This window comes from Salvelinus fontinalis, chromosome 37 (assembly GCF_029448725.1).
Source record: "Salvelinus fontinalis isolate EN_2023a chromosome 37, ASM2944872v1, whole genome shotgun sequence".
In the NCBI taxonomy this organism is placed as follows: Eukaryota; Metazoa; Chordata; class Actinopteri; order Salmoniformes; family Salmonidae; genus Salvelinus; species Salvelinus fontinalis.
The window spans coordinates 8607656-8627693 of NC_074701.1; the positions used below are offsets into that span (position 1 = coordinate 8607656).

General features: G+C 41.5%; 1 protein-coding gene across 2 annotated transcripts in view; it reads right to left on the reverse strand.

The window, feature by feature from the left end:
- LOC129836069 (prominin-1-A-like) overlaps window positions 1-17144 on the reverse strand; it is a 31520-nt gene extending 14376 nt beyond the window's left edge. The window contains exons 1-2 of one of the 2 annotated variants that reach the window (XM_055901828.1): window positions 16914-17144; window positions 5957-6232 (exon numbers count right to left, since the gene is read on the reverse strand). In XM_055901828.1, the coding sequence (XP_055757803.1) occupies window positions 5957-6200 (244 nt within the window). In that variant the 5' untranslated portion in view covers window positions 6201-6232; window positions 16914-17144. Of the gene's footprint in view, window positions 1-5956; window positions 6233-16441; window positions 16536-16913 lie in introns of those variants that run through there. The other variant, XM_055901827.1, reaches the window with a different exon arrangement.
- Window positions 17145-20038: the final 2894 nt, after the last annotated feature.

The window sequence follows — 20038 nt, forward strand, 5'->3', positions numbered from 1 at the left end:
CCTTGGGAGCACTGTTGCCTTTGTTGGTGAAACTGGCTCATCCAAATACATCCGCCTGTCCCTGTCAGGAATCCGGGACAACGTCAAACCAGAGGTGGTGGTGAACCACCACCGTCGCCCCCATACTTCTCACCATAGCCAGGATAGTACAGCAGGACAGACGCAGTACAAAATCAACAGTAGCACAGAGTTCATCGAGAAGCTCTGAACCCGGCTTCCCCGCCTTCGCGGTCTTATTCAGCTCCTGCAGCAAATCGACATAATACATCTACAGCATTGTGACCACATTCAATGACCGGGCCGCCACACCCTCAGTGTGGTACACTTTGTCTAGCTGATCCGCCTAGAACCATCACTATGTATTCAGAAGCATCATGCTAGGATTAGCCTTCTTCGTAGCCTCTGGAGCTAAGTAACTTGCCAGCTTTCCATCAATCCAGTGTTATATCCAGGAAGGCGGGGCATCTGAGGGCGAGCTCAGCATCCATTGGACCGTTTGGCATGATTTCAGTTTTCTTCAGGTGAATACGATTGGTCGTTGACTCCCCACAGTATGATATACCATGTGACTGACTGAAAGGCAACTTTTTCAGTTCTTATTGGCATTCCCTCTCTCATTTCTATACACACAAACACAACCAGTCATCATTCAACCTACAATGACTGGATATCAGTACAAAAAATATATTCAACATAAACTCAGCAAAAAAAGAAACTTCCTCTCACTGTCAACTGCGTTTATTTTCAGCAAACTCAACATGTGTAAATATTTGTATGAACATAACAAGATTCAACAACTGAGACATAAACTGAACAAGTTCCACAGACATGTGACTAACAGAAATGGAATAATGTGTCCCTGACAAAGGGGTGGTCAAAATCAAAAGTAACAGTCAGTATCTGGTGTGTCCACCAGCTGCATTAAGTACTGCAGTGCATCTCCTTCTCATGGACTGCACCAGATTTGCCAGTTCTTGCTGTGAGATGTTACCCCACTCTTCCACCAAGGCACATGCAAGTTCCCGGACATTTCTGGGGGGATCCAACAGGTCCCAGATGTGCTCAATGGGATTAAGATCCGAGCTCTTCGCTGGCCATGGCAGAACACTGACGCTTCGAACACACCGACTGCGTCATTGCGTTTCGATACACCAGAAGTACATTCATTTCCAATGGAACGCTGCATTTGCCTTGCAGCATTGCGTTGCAGAGGCAGTTGCAGTGCGTTCTGTGTGGTGCATACGTTCGATAAATCGAACGTATGCATCAAATTGTATGAGTGGACTTGACAGAGAGTAGCAAAATATGAATGTAGATTTTTTTGTTGTTGCACACATTCAGTAAAAAATTGGGATTACATAAAAACAGTTTGATTGCATAATTTCTTTACATTTTTTATTTATTTATTTGCCAAGTATATTATTTATTCGACACACGGTAATTTGACCAAATTATCAGGGGTACAGTAGTATCTACCATTTCCATTACTATTTATCTAGCATTCACACTCTTTCAAACATGAACATTTGGTAAAGTTATTAGGGGTAGTAACTAGCATAATTTATTTGACTATTTCTTTCACACACACCTCATTGGCTAGGTTAGCAAGCTAGGTTAGCTAGCTAGCTAACGCTAACTAGCCACATCTAGCACAAGCTCACTACTAAACTGACCTGGCAATCCTACTATCGTGGACACTTGTCTCCAAGCAGCATTTTTTGTGTTTATGTCCCTGTAGCTGTCAGCAGTTGTGTCAAAAAGACACGGTTTTGAGGATACTGCGAAAATGATTCTCTCCTCCATGTGTCCAACCGCATGCGACCATTTGCAAAAGGTACCTGCATCAGTATAGTTGCCTAGTTGCGCAAAATGTTATGCAGCAGTGATGCAATGACGCAGCCGGTGTGTTCGAAGCGTGACATTCCTGTCTTGCAGGAAATCACGCACAGAACGAACAGTATGGCTGGTGGCATTGTCATGCTGGAGGGTCATGTCAGGATGAGCCTGCAGGAAGGGTACCACATGATGGAGGAGGATGTCTTCCCTGTAACGCACAGCGTTGAGATTGCCTGCAATGACAACAAGCTCAGTCCGATGATGCGACACACCGCCCCAGACCATGATGGACCCTCCACCTCCAAATCGATCCTGCTCCAGAGTACAGGCCTTGGTGTACCGCTCATCCCTTCAATGATAAACGCGAATCTGACCATTTTATTTATTTTACCTTTATTTAAATAGGCAAGTCAGTTAAGAACAAATTCTTATTTTCAATGACGGGCTAGGAACAGTGGGTTAACTTCCTTGTTCAGGGGCAGAACGACAGATCTTTACCTTGTCTCCTCTGGGATTTGATCTTGCAACCTTTTGGCAACCACTAGGCTAGGCTATCACCCCTGGTGAGACAAAACAGTGACTCGTCAGTGAAGAGCACTTTTTGCCAGTCCTGTCTGGTTCAGCAAAGGTGGATTTGTGCCCATAGGCGACGTTGTTGCCGGTGATGTCTGGTGAAGACCTGCCTTACAACAGGCCTACCCCTCAGTCCAGCCTCTCTCAGCCTATTGTGGACAGTCTGAGAACTGATGGAGGGATTGTGCGTTCCTGGTGTAACTCGGGCAGTTGTTGTTGCCATCCTGTACCTGTCCCGCAGGTGTGATGTTCGGATGTACCGATCCTGTACAGGTGTTGTTACACATGGTCTGCCACTGCGAGGACAATCAGCTGTCCGTCCTGTCTCCCTGTAGTGCTGTCTTAGGCGTCTCACATCACGGACATTGCAATTTATTGCCCTGGCCACAATTGCAGTCCTCATGCCTCCTTGCAGCATGCCTAAGGCACGTTCACGCAGATGAGCAGGGACCATGGGCATCTTTCTTTTGGTGTTTTTCAGAGTCAGTAAAAAGGCCTCTCTAGTGTCCTAAGTTTTCATAACTGTGACCTTAATTGCCTACCGTCTGTAAGCTGTTAGTGTCTTAACGACCGTTCCACAGGTGCATGTTCATTAATTGTTTATGGTTCATTGAACAAGCACGGGAAACCGTGTTTAAACCCTATTCAATGAAGATCTGTGAAGTTATTTGGATTTTTACCAATTATCTTTGAAAGACAGGGTCCTGAAAAAGGGAAGTTTCTTTTTTTGCTGAGTTTATAAACATCTTCTGGCTTGTTCATGTGAGAGGATCAGAGTTCACACTTTCACAGGCTGAACGGAGATCAGGCGTCACATTTTACATCAACCCTCTGATCTCTCTCACTCTCATTCTCTCCCTCCCTCTCTTCGTTCGTTCCTCCCTCTCTCTCTCTCTCCTCTCTCTGACAACAATGAGATAGGAAATAAAACTGACCGTGTGTTATTTAGATGTAACCTAAGGTACGGATCGTGAAACCATGGGTAACCATACCAGTGTTGTAAGACCTGAGCCAAACACACATTAAAGAACTGTTTGTCCACCAGTGTCTTGTTTAACCCTGGTAGTTATGGTTATTGTTCATACACCAACGGCTGGCATTCTGGAGAGAAACTTGAGAGGAGATATATCATTGTCTAGTTGGTAAGGAGGAAATTCTGCTTTTTCCCCATTCTCTCTCCATTTCTGCATTTCTCGCTCCCTCTTTCTGTCTCTCTCTCACACAGAGCCATTCACAGTCTAGGGGTACACCACCGTATTTTTTTTATGAGTGTTTTTCTTCTGTATTTCACAAATGTGTGTGTTGGTGACTAACACACATGTTGAATATATCATCTGCAGATGAGCGGTAACCGTCATTTGTTTTTCTTAAAAGTTTAAATTACTGCTCATTGCCTGGCACATAATAACAGACACATGTTAATGTTCTCAACAAACATAAAACCAAAACAAGGGTTGAAATACTAAGCTACAATAATCCCTCCAACCCTGATTGGATAGAAGCCTACGATCCAAGAGACTATCGCTATCCAATCCGTGCATAGCAACCTGAGAGCTCTCTGATCTAAGACGAGTTTCACCTGGGCAAAGTTCAATGACTGATTAACTTGTGCGTGTGTGTGTGTGTGTGTGTGTGTGTGTGTGTGTGTGTGTGTGTGTGTGTGTGTGTGTGTGTGTGTGTGTGTGTGTGTGTGTGTGTGTGTGTGTGTGTGTGTGTGTTTGTGTGTGTGTGTGTGTGTGTGTACCTGAGGGAACTTCACTGTTGTTTGTCCAACGGGATCAATAATGGCTGTAACAAGGAAGTAATAGGTCAACTGAGCCAGCTCTGAAATCATAATGAAACGCACTGTCGTGACAAAGGAGATGGACAATCAGATTCCGTCAGTGAGACAAACTACAGTGGAGTATTGTCCACAGGCCTACGGTGTTGCTCTCCTCTGTGGTTTCTGAGTTAACCATAAGTGTATGAGTCACTCACTTTATAAAAAAATTAAAAGAAACACACCATCTACAAATACTTTTATCTGACTACAGTAGTTAACCATTGACAGCCTGACCCACAACCAACTAAAAGCATTCTCATGAACACACTTACTGGCTAACGGCGTCACCAGTTTCTATGGTTATAGAGCGCTGGTTGGTTCTAAATGTTTAACCTATCACATCACTATAGGCACACATGCTCAAATCTTTGGGGAGAGTTAGGAGTAGAGCAAACGATGCATTTCCTGGTGGAAACTAATCTCAGTTAAGCTAGAAGTAAAATATCGTGTAATGTTTACGTAGTCTGTTCACAAGAGATTAGTTGACAACAGAAGGAAAAAGTACAATATACTTCTGCTATAGCTCTATACCAGTTTCCCTCTGCAAATTGGAGGAAGCCCATGTATTTGTATGGGATTTACATAGTGGCTACACACAACTGGCTGGGTCAGTATGACGTCAGTATGATATATAGACTGCTGTAGAAAAGGAGCGCTGTCAGACTAGGCTGTGTCCAAAACGGCACAATATTCCCTTTTTTATTTCACCTTTATTTAACCAGGTAGGCTAGTTGAGAACAAGTTCTCATTTGCAACTGCGTCCTGGCCAAGATAAAGCATAGCAATTCGACACATACAAGAACACATAGTTGTAAAAAAAAAAAAAAAAAAAAAATCTACACAGAGACAAATCTTCTAGATTGCTGAAGAAGATCACTCGAGAGCAAAGATTTGTCAGTAACACTTGGAACATGTCTGTAGACATTTCATTTAGTACAAAATGCCTTGATTCTAAAAAGGGAGATACCCCCTAGCTAAACCTGGGACATATTTGGGGTTGGTCTTCTAGAAGTGGAATAAACACATGGAATAAACAAAACATACAGTTAATAATACAGTAGAAAAATAAGTCTATATACAATGTGAGCAAATGAGGGGAGATAAGGGAGGTAAAGGCAAAAAAAGGCAGTGGTGGCAAACTAAATACAATATAGCAAGTAAAACACTGGAATTATGGGGTGCAAAGGAGCCAAATAAATAAATACAGTAGGGGAAGAGGTAGTTGTTTGGGCTAAATTATAGATGGGCTATGTACAGGTGTAGTAATCTGTGAGCTGCTCTGACAGCTGGTGCTTAAAGATAGTGAGGGAGATAAGTGTTTCCAACTTCAGAGATTTTTGAAGTTCGTTCCAGTCATTGGCAGCAGAGAACTGGAAGGAAAGACGACCAAAGGAGGAATTGGCTTTGGGGGTGACCAGAGATGGAGCGCGTGCTACGAGTGGGTGCTGCTATGGTGACCAGTGAGCTGAGATAAGGCGGGGCTTTACCTAGCAGAGACTTGTAGATAACCTGTAGCCAGTGGGTTTGGCGACGAGTATGAAGCGAGGGCCAACCAACGAGAGCGTACAGGCCGCAATGATGGGTAGTGTATGGGGCTTTGGTGACAAAACGGATGGCACTGTGATAGACTTTATAGTGCACTTTTGTTTTTGACTATGGCACCCTGTTCCCTTTGTATACTGTAGTACACTACGTTTTACCAGACAAATTCAGCCCTAGACTGACCTTTGGGGAAGGGGTTGGGCTGGACGGTGTGGAGGAAGGACTGGACCACCCCGGACATGAAGCCTGTGTCTGCTCCTGGGACTGACTGGTACTGAGGCTGGCTCAGGTTCGAGGGAGTGACTCCCGTAGGACAGGAGTCAGCGGGAGGCTGGGCCAAGCTGGTACCCAGGAACAGTGCCCCGATCCAGGCCAACACCGCCCCGACGCAGCCCCCCAACCTCCAAACTCTTCTATATGCTCCCATCACTGCAGCTGGAGACAGGGCCGGAGGGTGTGCTAGGGTAAGGATGGAGAAATTAGTGTGGTGCAATCAACTTATGGCACAATCTCAGTATTGCTGGGCCTTTAAACGCACAGAGCAGAGAGAGACTGGGGTGAGGGTGGAAACGCACAGATACAGAGGAGAAAGACAAGAAAAACACAGAAGTAAAGAGATTGTTGTGAAAAAGTGCAAGCACTGGAAAGGAAACACATACACATATTGTATAGTAAAGTATTGTATAATAAAGTATTGTGTAGCAATTGTAAGAAATCCTGCCTTGAAGGTAACCATAAATGTGATAACAAGTGAAACGTTCTTCTGTTCATGTGTAAAGCGCTTCCCTAATGATCTGTAAACATTTGTCACAGCATCATTCTAGAGACCATATGTCCGTCTTAGGCCTATAGTTGCCTATGCAACCATGAAAAACACATTAAAATGACAAATAGTTACACATATATGTTTTTGTTTATATTCAACTGTTTATCAATGACAAAACATTCTGCAAAACTTTGTTTATGCATTGTTTAAAGTACTTAGGGTTAGAAAATTGGCTTGTCCCAGTAGTGATGTGTAGAGTTGTAGAGAGATGTTTTGGGGATTTAGAGAGATATCTATTATTTTGAATGCTAGAAAGTGAAAAAAAAGTATTTCATATATTGTATAGATCAATAAAAATGAAGAAGGCTATTACAATACCAATCGTTTTTTACTAGTATAATGTCTTTCCCCCAGTTCTATGTCATTGGTGTTACCACCTTGAAAATCATTCCCTCCAATAGCAAACTGTTATCCGGGGAAGGGTCTATTTTAAAAAAGATTATTTTCTAATCACACCCTTTTGGTCATAAATTTGAGGATTTCATTGATAATTTGGTGTCTAAATGTGTCACTTGAATGTGAAAAAATCACTTGATGTTACTCAATTTAAATGAAGGGAAATTATTACATTGTGAGCAAAATTATTAATCATATCACTTAAGTAAATGATTTTCAAACAGTTAATGACCTTAGATTTGTGCATCTGTGGCCTCCATTTAAGAAAATCCTCAACAACCTCCAATTTTTCATTGGTGTTACCATCATTGGTGTTACCATCATTGGTGTTACCATCATTGGTGTTACTACTCATACTGGTGTATCATAATGGTACAAATTATTCAGTCATTAAAACCCCTTACAACTCGTGGAAATGTGTCTACAGTATATGGATAGGGCCAAATTGAAATGTTTGTAAAAGAAGAACTATAAAAAGCATATGCATGACCATGGTAGCATTTGAAAGAGAACACTGAAGATTATGGGGAAATGATCAAACTAAAAGGCGAGGACACAACAGTTCACCTGACAAGACTGAATCCAAACATTACACTGTTGATTTTATGTGCATTTTACATTTATTGTCATTTTCACCGCATTTGTCAATAATGAAATCTGAAAATACTCTGGAAACATTCAGTAACATAATAATAATAATAATATTCATTGTAATTTTGGATTAAGTGCAAGCTAACAAAAAACGATTACAATGGTTTGAGTGAGAGGTTTAACTGATGTCTCTAAGTGGCCAAACACCTCTCCAAACTGTGCACAGTTCTTAAGTAATTTCAATGTACTTTTATGACAAAAGGAAAGAGCCTTTAACTATAAAGTGCTATTTTTTTTAATCTCTCCTAGCTTTGAAATTGAGGAACTGAAGCAAGTTTTTTGTTTGGAAAACAGCCCTGCGTCCCCACCGTCACACAAATACTGTTGTTGTTTACGCAATCCCAAAACTGTTCCTATATAAATCAGTATCTAGGTCAGGTGGGCATAATTTGAAAGCTTATTCTAATGCCAACATGGCTAGCTAAGTTATAAAATACGATCTTGCAGTGTTAGGCTTTCAAAAGGCACTTCAGACAAACAGGTTGTCATTTTGAGTGCATTCAAGTGCGTGTTCCGAGGCAAGTTTTCTTCACATTACGACAAACACAGGCTCCTTCTTTTCAGGACAACCCAGGGTATAACGCATGTCGTCCTTGTATCTGTGGATCAAATATAGCAGGACATGTTTTCAAATATGAAATGTGAAATGCAAATTTGGACTCATGTGTGTGTGGTTTGCTTGTATGACAACAAAGTGGTATTTATTTAAATCCTCAACGTCTCATCTTTCAGAACACAGACTTCTCTCGATTTACAGCATTTCCCTGACTCAGACAACAACAAATGTGCAAAAGTAGCCCAATTAGCTGGAGGGATGAGTGCATCTTCTTGTGTTCAAGTATTTAACGGCTATTAGTCAAACCCAATAGAGCGCCGTGGTGGAGAACCACGTATATGTAACAGTATAACTTTAAACCGTCCCCTCGCCCCGACACAGGCGCGAACCAGGGACCCTCTGCACACATCAACAACGGTCGCCCACGAAGCATCGTTACCCATCGCTCCACAAAGGCCACGGCTCTTGCAGAGCAAGGGGCAACACTACTTAAGTCTCAGAGCAAGTGACGTAACTGATTGAAATGCTACTAGCGCGTACCCGCTAACTAGCTAGCCATTTCACATCCGTTACATATAGTAGCTTATCAATGACAAAATCTGCCATTTTCAACCCCTATATGGGATGACAGAGGCTGTGAGTGGAAAGAGCTCCCTTGCCATATTAGTTTATTTAGAACGGGAAGATGTACCCAGATCATTTTTTTATCTAGAACAATTTTGTAAATTCTTTCCAAAATTCCATTACCAAATGACACCACAATTCAAGAACGACCCAGATGCTTTTATCCGACGCTATTTACAGTAATGCGTGCATACATTGCTACCCATCCCGGATCCGGGAGCATCCTCGTCAAAAAAGCTGACTAGCATAGCCTAGCCTGACGGGACAGGTATATCATATAATATAATTTTCATGAAATCACAAGTCCAATACAGCAAATGAAAGATAAACATCTTGTGAATCCAGCCATCAATTCCGATTTTTAACATTTTTTACAGCGAAAACACAATATGTATTTCTATTAGCTAACCACAATAGCCAAACACACAACCGCATATTTTCACCATGTTTTACCAGCATAGGTAGCTTTCACAAAACCAACAAAATAGAGATAGAATTAGTCACTAACCAAGAAACAACTTCATTAGATGACAGTCTTATAACATGTTATACAATAAATTTATGTTTTGTTCGAAAATGTGCAAATTTGAGGTATAAATCATAGTTTTACATTGCAGCTACCATCAAAAATATCACCAAAGCAGCCAGAATAATTACAGAGAGCAACGTGAAATACCTAAATACTCATCATAAAACATTTATGAAAAATACATGGTGTACAGCAAATGAAAGATAAACATCTTGTGAATCCAGCCAATATTTCCGATTTTTAGTGTTTTACAGCAAAAACACAATATAGAATTATATTAGCTTACCACAATAGCTAAACACACAAACGCATTTATTCACCGCAGAGGTAGCTTCCGGAAAAACCAGCAAAAGATATAAAATTAATCACTAAGCTTGAACAACTTCATCAGATGACAGTCTTATAACATCAGGTTATAAAATAGACATGTTTTGTTCGAAAATGTGCATATTTAGAGCTGCAAACCGTGGTTATACATTGTGAATATGTAGCAACATTTCCTCAGAATGTCCGGAGCTATTTTGGACACTCACCTAATCTGACCAAAGAACTCATCATAAACTTTACATAAAAATACTTGTTGTATGGCAAATGAAAGATACACTGGTTCTTAATGCAACCGCCGTGTTAGATTTTTAAAAATAACTTTACCATAACATACAGCTTGCGTTATTGCGAGACAGCGCTCGCCAAAACGGCGGAGAAAATGAATCAACATTTTCCACAGAAATACGAAATAACATCATAAATTGTTCTTACTTTTGCTGAGCTTCCATCAGAATGTTGTACAAGGAGTCCTTGGTCCAGAATAAATCGTTGTTTGGTTTTAGAATGTCCTTTTCTTCTGTCGAATTCACGCCACAATGCTAGCCAAGCTTGATAACGTTCCCGTCTTCTCTCGACGCAAAGAACGGAAAATTCCAAAAGTCCCAATAAACGTTGAATAAACTGATAAAACTCGCTTGAAAAAACCTACTTTACGATGTTATTATCACATGTATCAAATAAAATCAGAGCCGGAGATATTCGCCGTGTAAACCGAACGCTTATCAGAAGACAATATCGAGGTACTTCGCACGCCTTGGTAGACAAAGAAAATTCCTGACCTGCCCCTCCAAAAGCTCTTGTTCGGTCTCAGATCAAGCTAGACACCCCATTCCACCTTCCACTGCCTGTTGACATCTAGTGGAAGGCGTATGAAGTGCATGCATAGCGATAAATATAAGGCAACTGAATAGGCAGGCCCTGAAACAGAGCCTCGTTTTCAGATTTTTCACTTCCTGCATGGAAGTTTGCTGCAAAATGAGTTCTGTTTTACTCACAGACATAATTCAAAGAGTTTTAGAAACTTCTGAGTGTTTTCTATCCAATAGTAATAATAATATGCATACTGTATGATCTAGAAAAGAGTACGAGGCCGTTTCATTTGGGCACGATTTTTTCCAAAGTGAAAACAGCGCCCCCCCTACTGACAAGAAGTTTTAACTTACGGGTGTTCCCGGGAATCGAAACAACGATTTTGGAGTTGCGAGCGCCATGCTCTACCAACTGAGCTACCACTGATCATTATCACCGTCTTTAAAGACTTGAGTTTTGATCAATTAACCACCAACACATAATAATACATTACTTGAATCGTGCAATTCCACGATTCCTATATAAATTAAGAAGAAACACATAAAACCCTGAGACAGATCACCAAAAACATTTTAAAAAAATCCATAATGCAAAACCACACACACAACACACTGTATTCTGAGTCAGAAAATCGGTAATGTTTGTAGAAAAACAAAGACTGCCCCAACAGATCCATAGATGATGCAATCTCAATTGCTCTCCACACTGCCCTCACCCACCTAGAATACCTATGAGAGAATGCTGTTCCTTGACTATAGCTTAGCATTCAAAACCATTGTCCCCTCCAAGTATCTCTAAAATTATTGATGTTCATCAGTCCACGGTAAGACAAATTGTCTTAAAATTGCTGCACATCTGAAGTTCGGAAAAGAGCATCTGGTTGTTCCACATTGCTAACCTGATGTTACAAACAGGGCCGTAGGGTGATGACATGGCAGCGTGGTAGGCACAGTTTGTCCCATGAATTCATCACAAAACTGGAGGATTAGTTGAAAACTTACGAAACAAACATTCTGGATAATAGAGCATTTGGAACTATTTATTGATCAGCATTTAAGATATTTCTTTGAGTTCGGCGAGCAAAACGGGAGGAAAGCTGCCGTCTAAAATTCCAAACTTAACATTGGAGGGGGACGTTTTTATAACTACAGTTGAAGTCCGAAGTTTACATACACCATGCTGACGAGACCGGACACGTCGCGTGCGCGAGCGTCGCAAAATAAATTCATAAATCCATGTTATTCAATTATTGCACCCACACTGCTCGCGCGCGCCGACGAGCATCTGCGTTTGCCAGGGGCTTAAAATATAACTCATTCCTATTTCTGACGCAGATCGCGCTGAAAGTCCTGCCTCTCCCATCTCCTCATTGGTTTATAGAAGCAGGTACCCACATGTCATCTCCTCATTGGTTATACCCACGTGTGCGATTGAAAGACGAAATGTTTTGCCGGTTGTCATTGTAAAATAGTAAATTAGATGCCAATAACCATATAAATGCAAAGATGAAAAAGCCTGGAAGGAGGAGCAATGACTAGAAACAAATCGGCTAGCTAATTAACGTTAGCTAGCAAGTTCAAAGTAAATTGCCATACATGTTTAATGCTTTTCGACCTGTCCCCAAATTAATGTCATTGGTTCAGAGTTTGTTTTGATATTTTAACCTGCGTGTGATGATCCCGTTTTGTGTGAGGGGGGCAAAATAAATGTATGCACGATAGCGCGCAGCCGGTTTGGGTTATGTTTTAGGTTGTGTTACATGAGATGACGCTGGAGAGACGAAGCAGGGACGGGAAGTAAGACATTTAATAAAAAACGGACATGGAACGAGACAGGAAAGCATCAGCAAACATATATAAAAGAAAAAAACTATACAATGAAGCAGCTGGGAACAGAGCTGGGGAACTGACAAATATAGGGGAGGAAAGATACAGATGATAAGTGAGTCCAGGTGGGTCCAATTTCGCTGATGCGCGTGACGACGGAAGGCAGGTGTGCGTGATGGATGGCAACCAGGTGACCTCAAGCGCCAGGGGGAGGGAAGAGCGGGAGCAGACATGACAAGTTGGAGTCATTAAAACTCGTTTTTGAACCACCCTACAAATGTCTTGTTAACAAACTATAGTTTTGGCAAGTCGGTTAGGACATCTACTTTGAGCATGACAAGTAATATTTCCAATAATTGTTTAGACAGATTATTTCACTTATAATTCACTGTATCACAATTCCAGTGGGTCAGAAGTTTACGTACACTAAGTTGACTGTGCCTTTAAACAGCTTGGAAAATTCCAGCGTCTGAAGCTTCTGATAGGCTAATTGACATCATTTGAGTCAATTGGAGGTGTACCTGTGGATATATTTCAAGGCCTACCTTCAAACTCAGTGCCTCTTTGCTTGACATCATTGGAAAATCAAAATAAATCAACCAAGACCTCAGAAGAAAAATTGTAGACCTCAACAAGTCTGGTTCCTCCTTGGGAGCAATTTCCAAATGCCTGAAAGTACCATGTTCCTCTGTACAAACAATAGTACGCAAGTATAAACACCATGGGACCACGCAGCCGTCATACCGCTCAGGAAGGAGATGCGTTCTGTCTCCTAGAGATGAACGTACTTTGGTGCGAAAAAAGGAAATCAATCCCAGAACAACAGCAAATGACCTTGTGAAGATGCTGGAGGAAACAGGTACAAACGTATCTATATCCACAGTTAAAACGAGTCCTATATCGTCATAACCTGGAAGGCCGCTCAGGAAGGAAAAAGCCACTGCTCCAAAACTGCCATAGAAAAGCCAGACTACGGTTTGCAACTGCACATGGGGAAACATATTGTACTTTTTGGAGAAATGTCCTCTGGTCTGATGAAACAAAAATAGAACTGTTTGGCCATAATGACCAGCGTTATGTTTGGAGGAGAAAGGGGGAGGCTTGCAAGCTGAAGAACACCATCCCAAACGTGGCAGCATCTTGTTGTGGGGGTGCTTTGCTGCAGGAGGGACTGGTGCACAACACAAAATAGATGGCATCATGAGGAAGTACAATTATGTGGATATATTGAAGTAACATCTCAAGACATCAGTCAGGAAGTAAAAGCTTGGTCGCAAATGGGTCATCCAAATGGACAATGACCCCAAGCATACTTCCAAAGTTGTGGCAAAATGGCTTAAGGACAACAAAGTCAAGGTATTGGAGTGGCCATCACAAAGCCCTGACCTCAATCCTATAGAAAATGTGTGGGCAGAACTGAAAAAGCATGTGAGAGCAAGGAGGCCTACAAACCTGACTCAGTTACACCAGCTCTGTCAGGAGGAATGGGCCAAAATCCACCCAACTTTGACCCAAGTTAAACAATTTAAAGGCAATGCTACCAAATACTAATTGAGTGTGTGTAAACCTCTGACCCACTGGGAATGTGATGTAATAAATAAAATCTGAAATAAATCATTCTCTCTACTATTATTCTGACATTTCCCATTCTTAAAATAAAGTGGTGATCCTAACTGACCTAAGACAGGGAATTTTTACTAGGATCAAATGTCAGCAATTGCTGAAAAACTGAGTTTAAATGTATTTGGCTAAGGTGTATGTGAACTTCCGACTTCAACTGTACATTGTTATTGATTATTGGATTTTTATTTTGCAAGAAAGGCATTTCACTGTATTTGTGCATGTGGATGGGGCAAGCATGCCCCCATCCACATTGATGGGGCTGCAGTGGAGCAGGTTGAGAAGTTCCTCGGTGTCCAAATCACTAAAGACTTTAAATGGTCCAAACACACGCAAAGTTGTGAAGAAGGCGCGACAGAGCCTCTTCCCCCTCAGGAGGTTGAAAGAGTTTTGCATGGGCCCTCAAATCCTCAAAAAGTTCTACAGCTGTACCATTGAGAGCATCACTATAGCAATAGCACCGCCCTCGATTGCATGGCACTACAGAGGGTGGTGCGGACAGCCCGGTACATCACTGGGGCCGAGCTCCCAGCAATCCAGGACCTCTATCAGGCGGTGTAAAAGGAAGGCCCGGAAAATTGTTAGACTCCAACCACCCAAGCCATAGACTATTCTTTCGACTTCCGCACTGCAAGCGGTACCAGTGCATCAACTAACAGGCTCTTGAACGGCTTCTATCCCCAAGCAATAAGACTGATAAATAGCTAACAAAATAGCTACACGGATTATCGGAGTTCACCTTGTATCTTCATTGACCTTTTATTATTCTTTTTGCTCTGTGTCTATGCACACTCACAGGGCTCTACACACACTCACTCCATCTTCTCACTCACACAATATGCACATACATTTATACTGACTCTACACACACACACACACACACACAGCCACACACATACAAGCTGCTGCTACTCGGTTTATCTTATATCGTGTTGCCTAGTCACCCCTATTCATATCTACCTCCATTACAGTATCCCTGCATTGTAAATACGGTATTGGAACTGACCCTGTATATAGTATGCTTATTTACTTACATATTTCTTCTTAGTTCTCTTTTTTTATAGTATTACGTTGTTATTGATTATTGCATTGTTGGGTTTTGAGTTTGCAAGAAAGGCGTTTCAGTGTATTTGTGCATGTGACATTTAAAAAACTTGATCTTGGTCCTGCTTACTACGATTGTGTGACTGAACATACCGGTATTCTGTTTGTAAAGTAAAGAGAAAAGCTTTTACTGGTTTTGCATGAGCTCAAACACAGTATTGCAATGTCAATGTTTGTCCAACAAGTTTCGGTACATTATATTTCTTTATACAACGGGTGGGTCTGATCCTGAATGCTGATTGGTTAAAACCGCATTTGAACCGGTGTCTCTGCCACAAGTTACCACCGGCTAAATCTACAACGTTAAACTGCCTATTTACTCTGTTCCATCTGACTGCGGAGTCCACTGTCAGCCCAGTCGGGAAATGTATAAACTTAATCTCCACTATTAAAAGCATCTAGACATTATCTCACATTTCTTTCAGACTAATAGTCAACTAAATAGTTGTCAACAGCGGAGTTTATTGCTGTCTATCAGACATTTGCAACATTGTTTCAATATTCCAATTCGATCTCCAGCTGTCCCATAGTAATGAACGTGACAGACAGGCAGGCCGCGTTTCTCAGCCAGTCGAAAACATGAATCAGCTGGCATCATTTTTATGGATATATAGAAAGAAATGTCAATAGGAAAAAAGCTCAAACGAAACGAAGTGCAGCTAGTTGGCATTCTTTCCAGCTTCAGTTTGAAGTGATTGTGTTAGTTGTGTTGTTAGCTAGCTCCTCTGAAAAACAGTGTCCTGACAAGAGAGCACATTTTCTATGCCAGGCCTCATTAGCTCATTGTTATGGAAGTATTCAAATAAATGTCACTAGAAAACAGCTTAAACAAATGCAACTACTGTTGTTATTCTAGCTGTTTGACATGGCTGTAAGTTATCCATAGTTTGCTAGCTAGCAAGCAAGGGATAAGAACGTTGCCAGCCAGTATGGACTGGGTGTTTTTGTTCCATAGATACAGAACAAAAAGACTGAACGACCAGGTCGTCTCTCTGACAACCAAACCAATAGAACGAACGACCAGCCGGCTTAGGTAGCAACCCTAGATTTGTATCCGGACTATATCTTGTGTAAGGATGAAATAGTATGAATAAATTCAAAATGTTTTTAATATAAATATGTCAATCATTATTTGAATATGTCGGTAACCCGTTGTATAAAATGGACAATGCCCTCGGAGCCGGTGTTTGGAGGAAGAGAGTCGGGCCTAACAACAACCGTGCCAATACATCTTCCTAACACCCGGCTTCTCTGGCATTGTCACACGATTACACAATACTAGGACAACAGAAAGAGAGAGAAAATAGATAGAGAGAGAACATAGATAGGGAGAGAGAGTAAGAAATAAAGAATAAAAGAAAGCAAGAGAGAAAGTACAGACTGAAAAGCTCTCACTCACTTCCCACCGTGCAAACAGAGTTCTGTTGAGAGTAGAGCAGAGATAGAGAGCAGGATGTATTGCTCCTTTGTACACTACACACACAGTCCTATTGGAACACAGAACACACACAGTCAACCAGTCCTGGAGTCCAACCCTCTACAACTACTGCTGCTTCAGCTGTATATAACTACTCCATAGCTCTTCCATAGAAACGTGGCTTTATTCATTACAATAGCAGACTTGTACATCTACCTCAACACTTTTAACTACTGATATTGCCTCTGGGTGTTTACCTCAGTATCTCTGGGAGCTAACTGCAGAGCTGTTAGCCTACTTCCCCTGTATGAGGAGAAGGGGAGTGTGTGGAGGAGAAGGGGAGACAGATAACTGGAGAGAGGACAGGAAAGAAGCGTAAAGAAAGTAGAGTGTGTTGGAGACTAGAGAGGAGAGTGATAGCGGAGAGAGGAAGGGAACGAAAACAGGACTTTACCTGTTGCTCCTTCAGTCGAGTCAGGAAAGGGGTGAACCAGTAGAGCTGGAGCGTAAAGAATATAGTCCAGGTGGGTGGGTGAGTTTGAGTGTGTGTGTCCACTTCCTGGACTGCAGGTGAGTGAGTGTGTGTGTCTGGTCTCTGCCCTGGTCTCCCCACTAGTGTGTTTGTATGCGCGTGTCTGGTGTGAGGGAGTATGTATTAGTCCCTTCCTTGATAAATCTGATAGGGTCTACAACTGCTGCGGTGAAGGTCAAGTTGACTGCCTCTCTCCCTGCCTGCCTGTGAAATACTGGCACTGAGAATAGAGGGAGGGAAGAAGGGATTGGAGGAGGGAGAAAGAAAGGGTTTTAACTGGACAAGAGCGAGAGAGAGAGAGAGAGAGAGAGATGGGAAGGTGGGGGGAGGGTGGGCTCAAAACAAATACTTTGAGGAGGGGGTGGTCGCTTAGCAGCAGTGGTGTAAAGTACTTAAGTAAAAAGACTTGTAAGTACTACTTAATTAAGTCGTTTTTTGGGGTATCTGTACATTACTTTACTATTCATATTTTTGACTACTTTTACCTCACTACATTTCTAAAGAAAATTATCTATTTTTTATTCCATACATTTTCCCGGACCCCCAAAACTACTCATTACATTACTCATTACAGTCTTCACTAATATTTTACAATGTAGAAAATAGTTTTTAAAAAATTTAAAAGTAGGTGTCTCAACTTTTGACTGGTACTGTATATTTTTGCAATAACATTTACGTTTGATACTTAAGTATATTTAAAACCAAGTACTTTTAGACTTTTACTCGAGTGGAATTTAACTGGGTGACTCACTTTTACTTGAGTCATTTTCTATTAAAGGTATCTGTACTCAATTATGACAATTGGGTACTTTTTCCACCACTGCTAAGCAGTGAACGGCTACTATACATAAGTGATTTTCCTCGTCTTGGATCAAGCCCAAGTGGTCAACAGAACATTGCTAGGAAATGTCAACTACAGTCCACAAATTACAGTCTGTTTCAAAATGTGAACAGTACTCAGAGACATCACGGTCATTCACCGGAAGTATATTGAAATTACAACATAGTTTACAGTGGAACCTAATGACTCTCCTGGCCGTAACGGGATGACAACACTGTTTATAGTTTATGGTAATATACTGTATGTCTCAAGTACATCCATGTATGTATCCCTAAGTCACACTGTCTCATGTATCACTCGAAGTGTGTTTATCATTGTAACTTGATTTACTGAAGCCGTGTCTAATAAAGGGATGGCTCACACAAAGCCACACAATATGTATACCTTCATTTGTAACACATAAATATGCCATTATAAACGCTTCATCAACTATTGTAAATGTTATAAATGCTTATGACTTAAGCGTAATGCTTAAAGGCCTACTTTAAATAAGTAGTTATCTAAAACATGTCCAAAATTCTGTCAACAGCATGCAGTAAAGGGAAACTCCCTTCTTAAAAAAAAAAAAAAAAAAAAACTCTAAGAAAGCAGCTGTCCTAACTTCAGATCCTTCTCTTGGAGCAGAAGGTGGATGCACCTTCCCATCTTACCCAAGCAGAAAAAAATGTTTTTGTTTTCAATGTACTTATAAAGTGTTACCCATTCACTCATTCATTCATTCGTTCAACAGGCTAAAAAATAAGACAAAGAATTTGGAATAGATACAAGTTCTCTGATGAAATACCACCACCAATCCACATCACCAGTGATATGGTGCTTATACGTGTAACAACACAGCCCAAATATGCAGGCGGCGACTAGCGGAACATAAGCAGGTAAATGCAGAGGAAATGAGGGCAGGGTTTCAGGAAGTTAGATTCAAATAGTACATTCAAAATGATGCGAGTTACCTTTGAATGTCATTCATTTGTCTTGTAAATATTAACAAACAATATGCTCAGTCATTTCGTGATAACCTTTAATGACAAGACTATTGTTATGTGAGGAGATGGAGTAGGAATGTATAATATTGAGAACCCAGAACAAAACCCCAGATGCCTGCTGGCCAGCTACACAATTTGGTTACTCATTGTTTGTTTGAACAGTCTGTCACCAGAGACTACAATGTACACTGCACTGTGCTGAAAATAGCACTGTGTGGGATAGCCTAAGGGGGAATATTACACAAAAGATTCCCTCTTATCATAAACATGAATGTTAGGATGCAAGTAGCCTAATGGTTAGATCGTTGGGCCAGTAACCAAAAGGTTGATGTATCGAATCCCCAAGCTGGCAAGGTAAAAATGTGTCGTTCTGAACAAGGCAGTTAACCCACTGTAACCCACTGTATGACGTCATTGTACATAAGATGTTGTTCTTAATTTACTTGCCTAGTTAAATAAAGGTTATATTTAAAAATAAATGTTAAAGGCCCAATGCAAACTTTTTTATATCAATATCACACAAAAGGGAAAGCCAGCCGAAAGCCTGCCAGTGACGCGAGCCTACCAGATGAGCTTCCTGCCTTTTATGTGCGCTTCGAGGCAAGTAACACTGAAGCATGCATGAGAGCACCAGCTGTTCAGGATGACGGTGTGATCACGCTCTCCATAGCCGATGTGAACAGGTCAACATTCACAAGGCCGCGGGTCTAGACGGATTACCAGGATGTGTACTCGGAGCATACGCAAACCAACTGGCAAGTATCTTCACTGATCTTTTCAACCTGTCCCTGACTGTATTACCTACATGTTTCAAGCAGACCACCATAGTCCCTGTGCCCAAGAAACCGAAGGTAACCTGCCTAAATGACTACCGCCCCGCAGCACTCGCGTTGGAAACCATGAAGTGCTTTGAAAGGCTGGTCATGACTCACATCAACACCATTATCCCAGAAACCCTAGACCTACTCCAATTTGCATACCGCCCTAACAGATCCACAGATGATGTGATCTCAATCGCACTCCACACTGCCCTTTCCCACCTGGACAAAAGGAACACCCTTATGAGAATGCTGTTCATTGACTACAGCTCAGCGTTCAACACCATAGTGCCCACAAAGCTCATCACTAAGCTAAGGACCCTGGGACTAAACACCTCCCTCTGCAACTGGATCCTCAACTTCATGACGGGCCGAAGCCCAGGTGGTAAGGGTAGACAACAACAC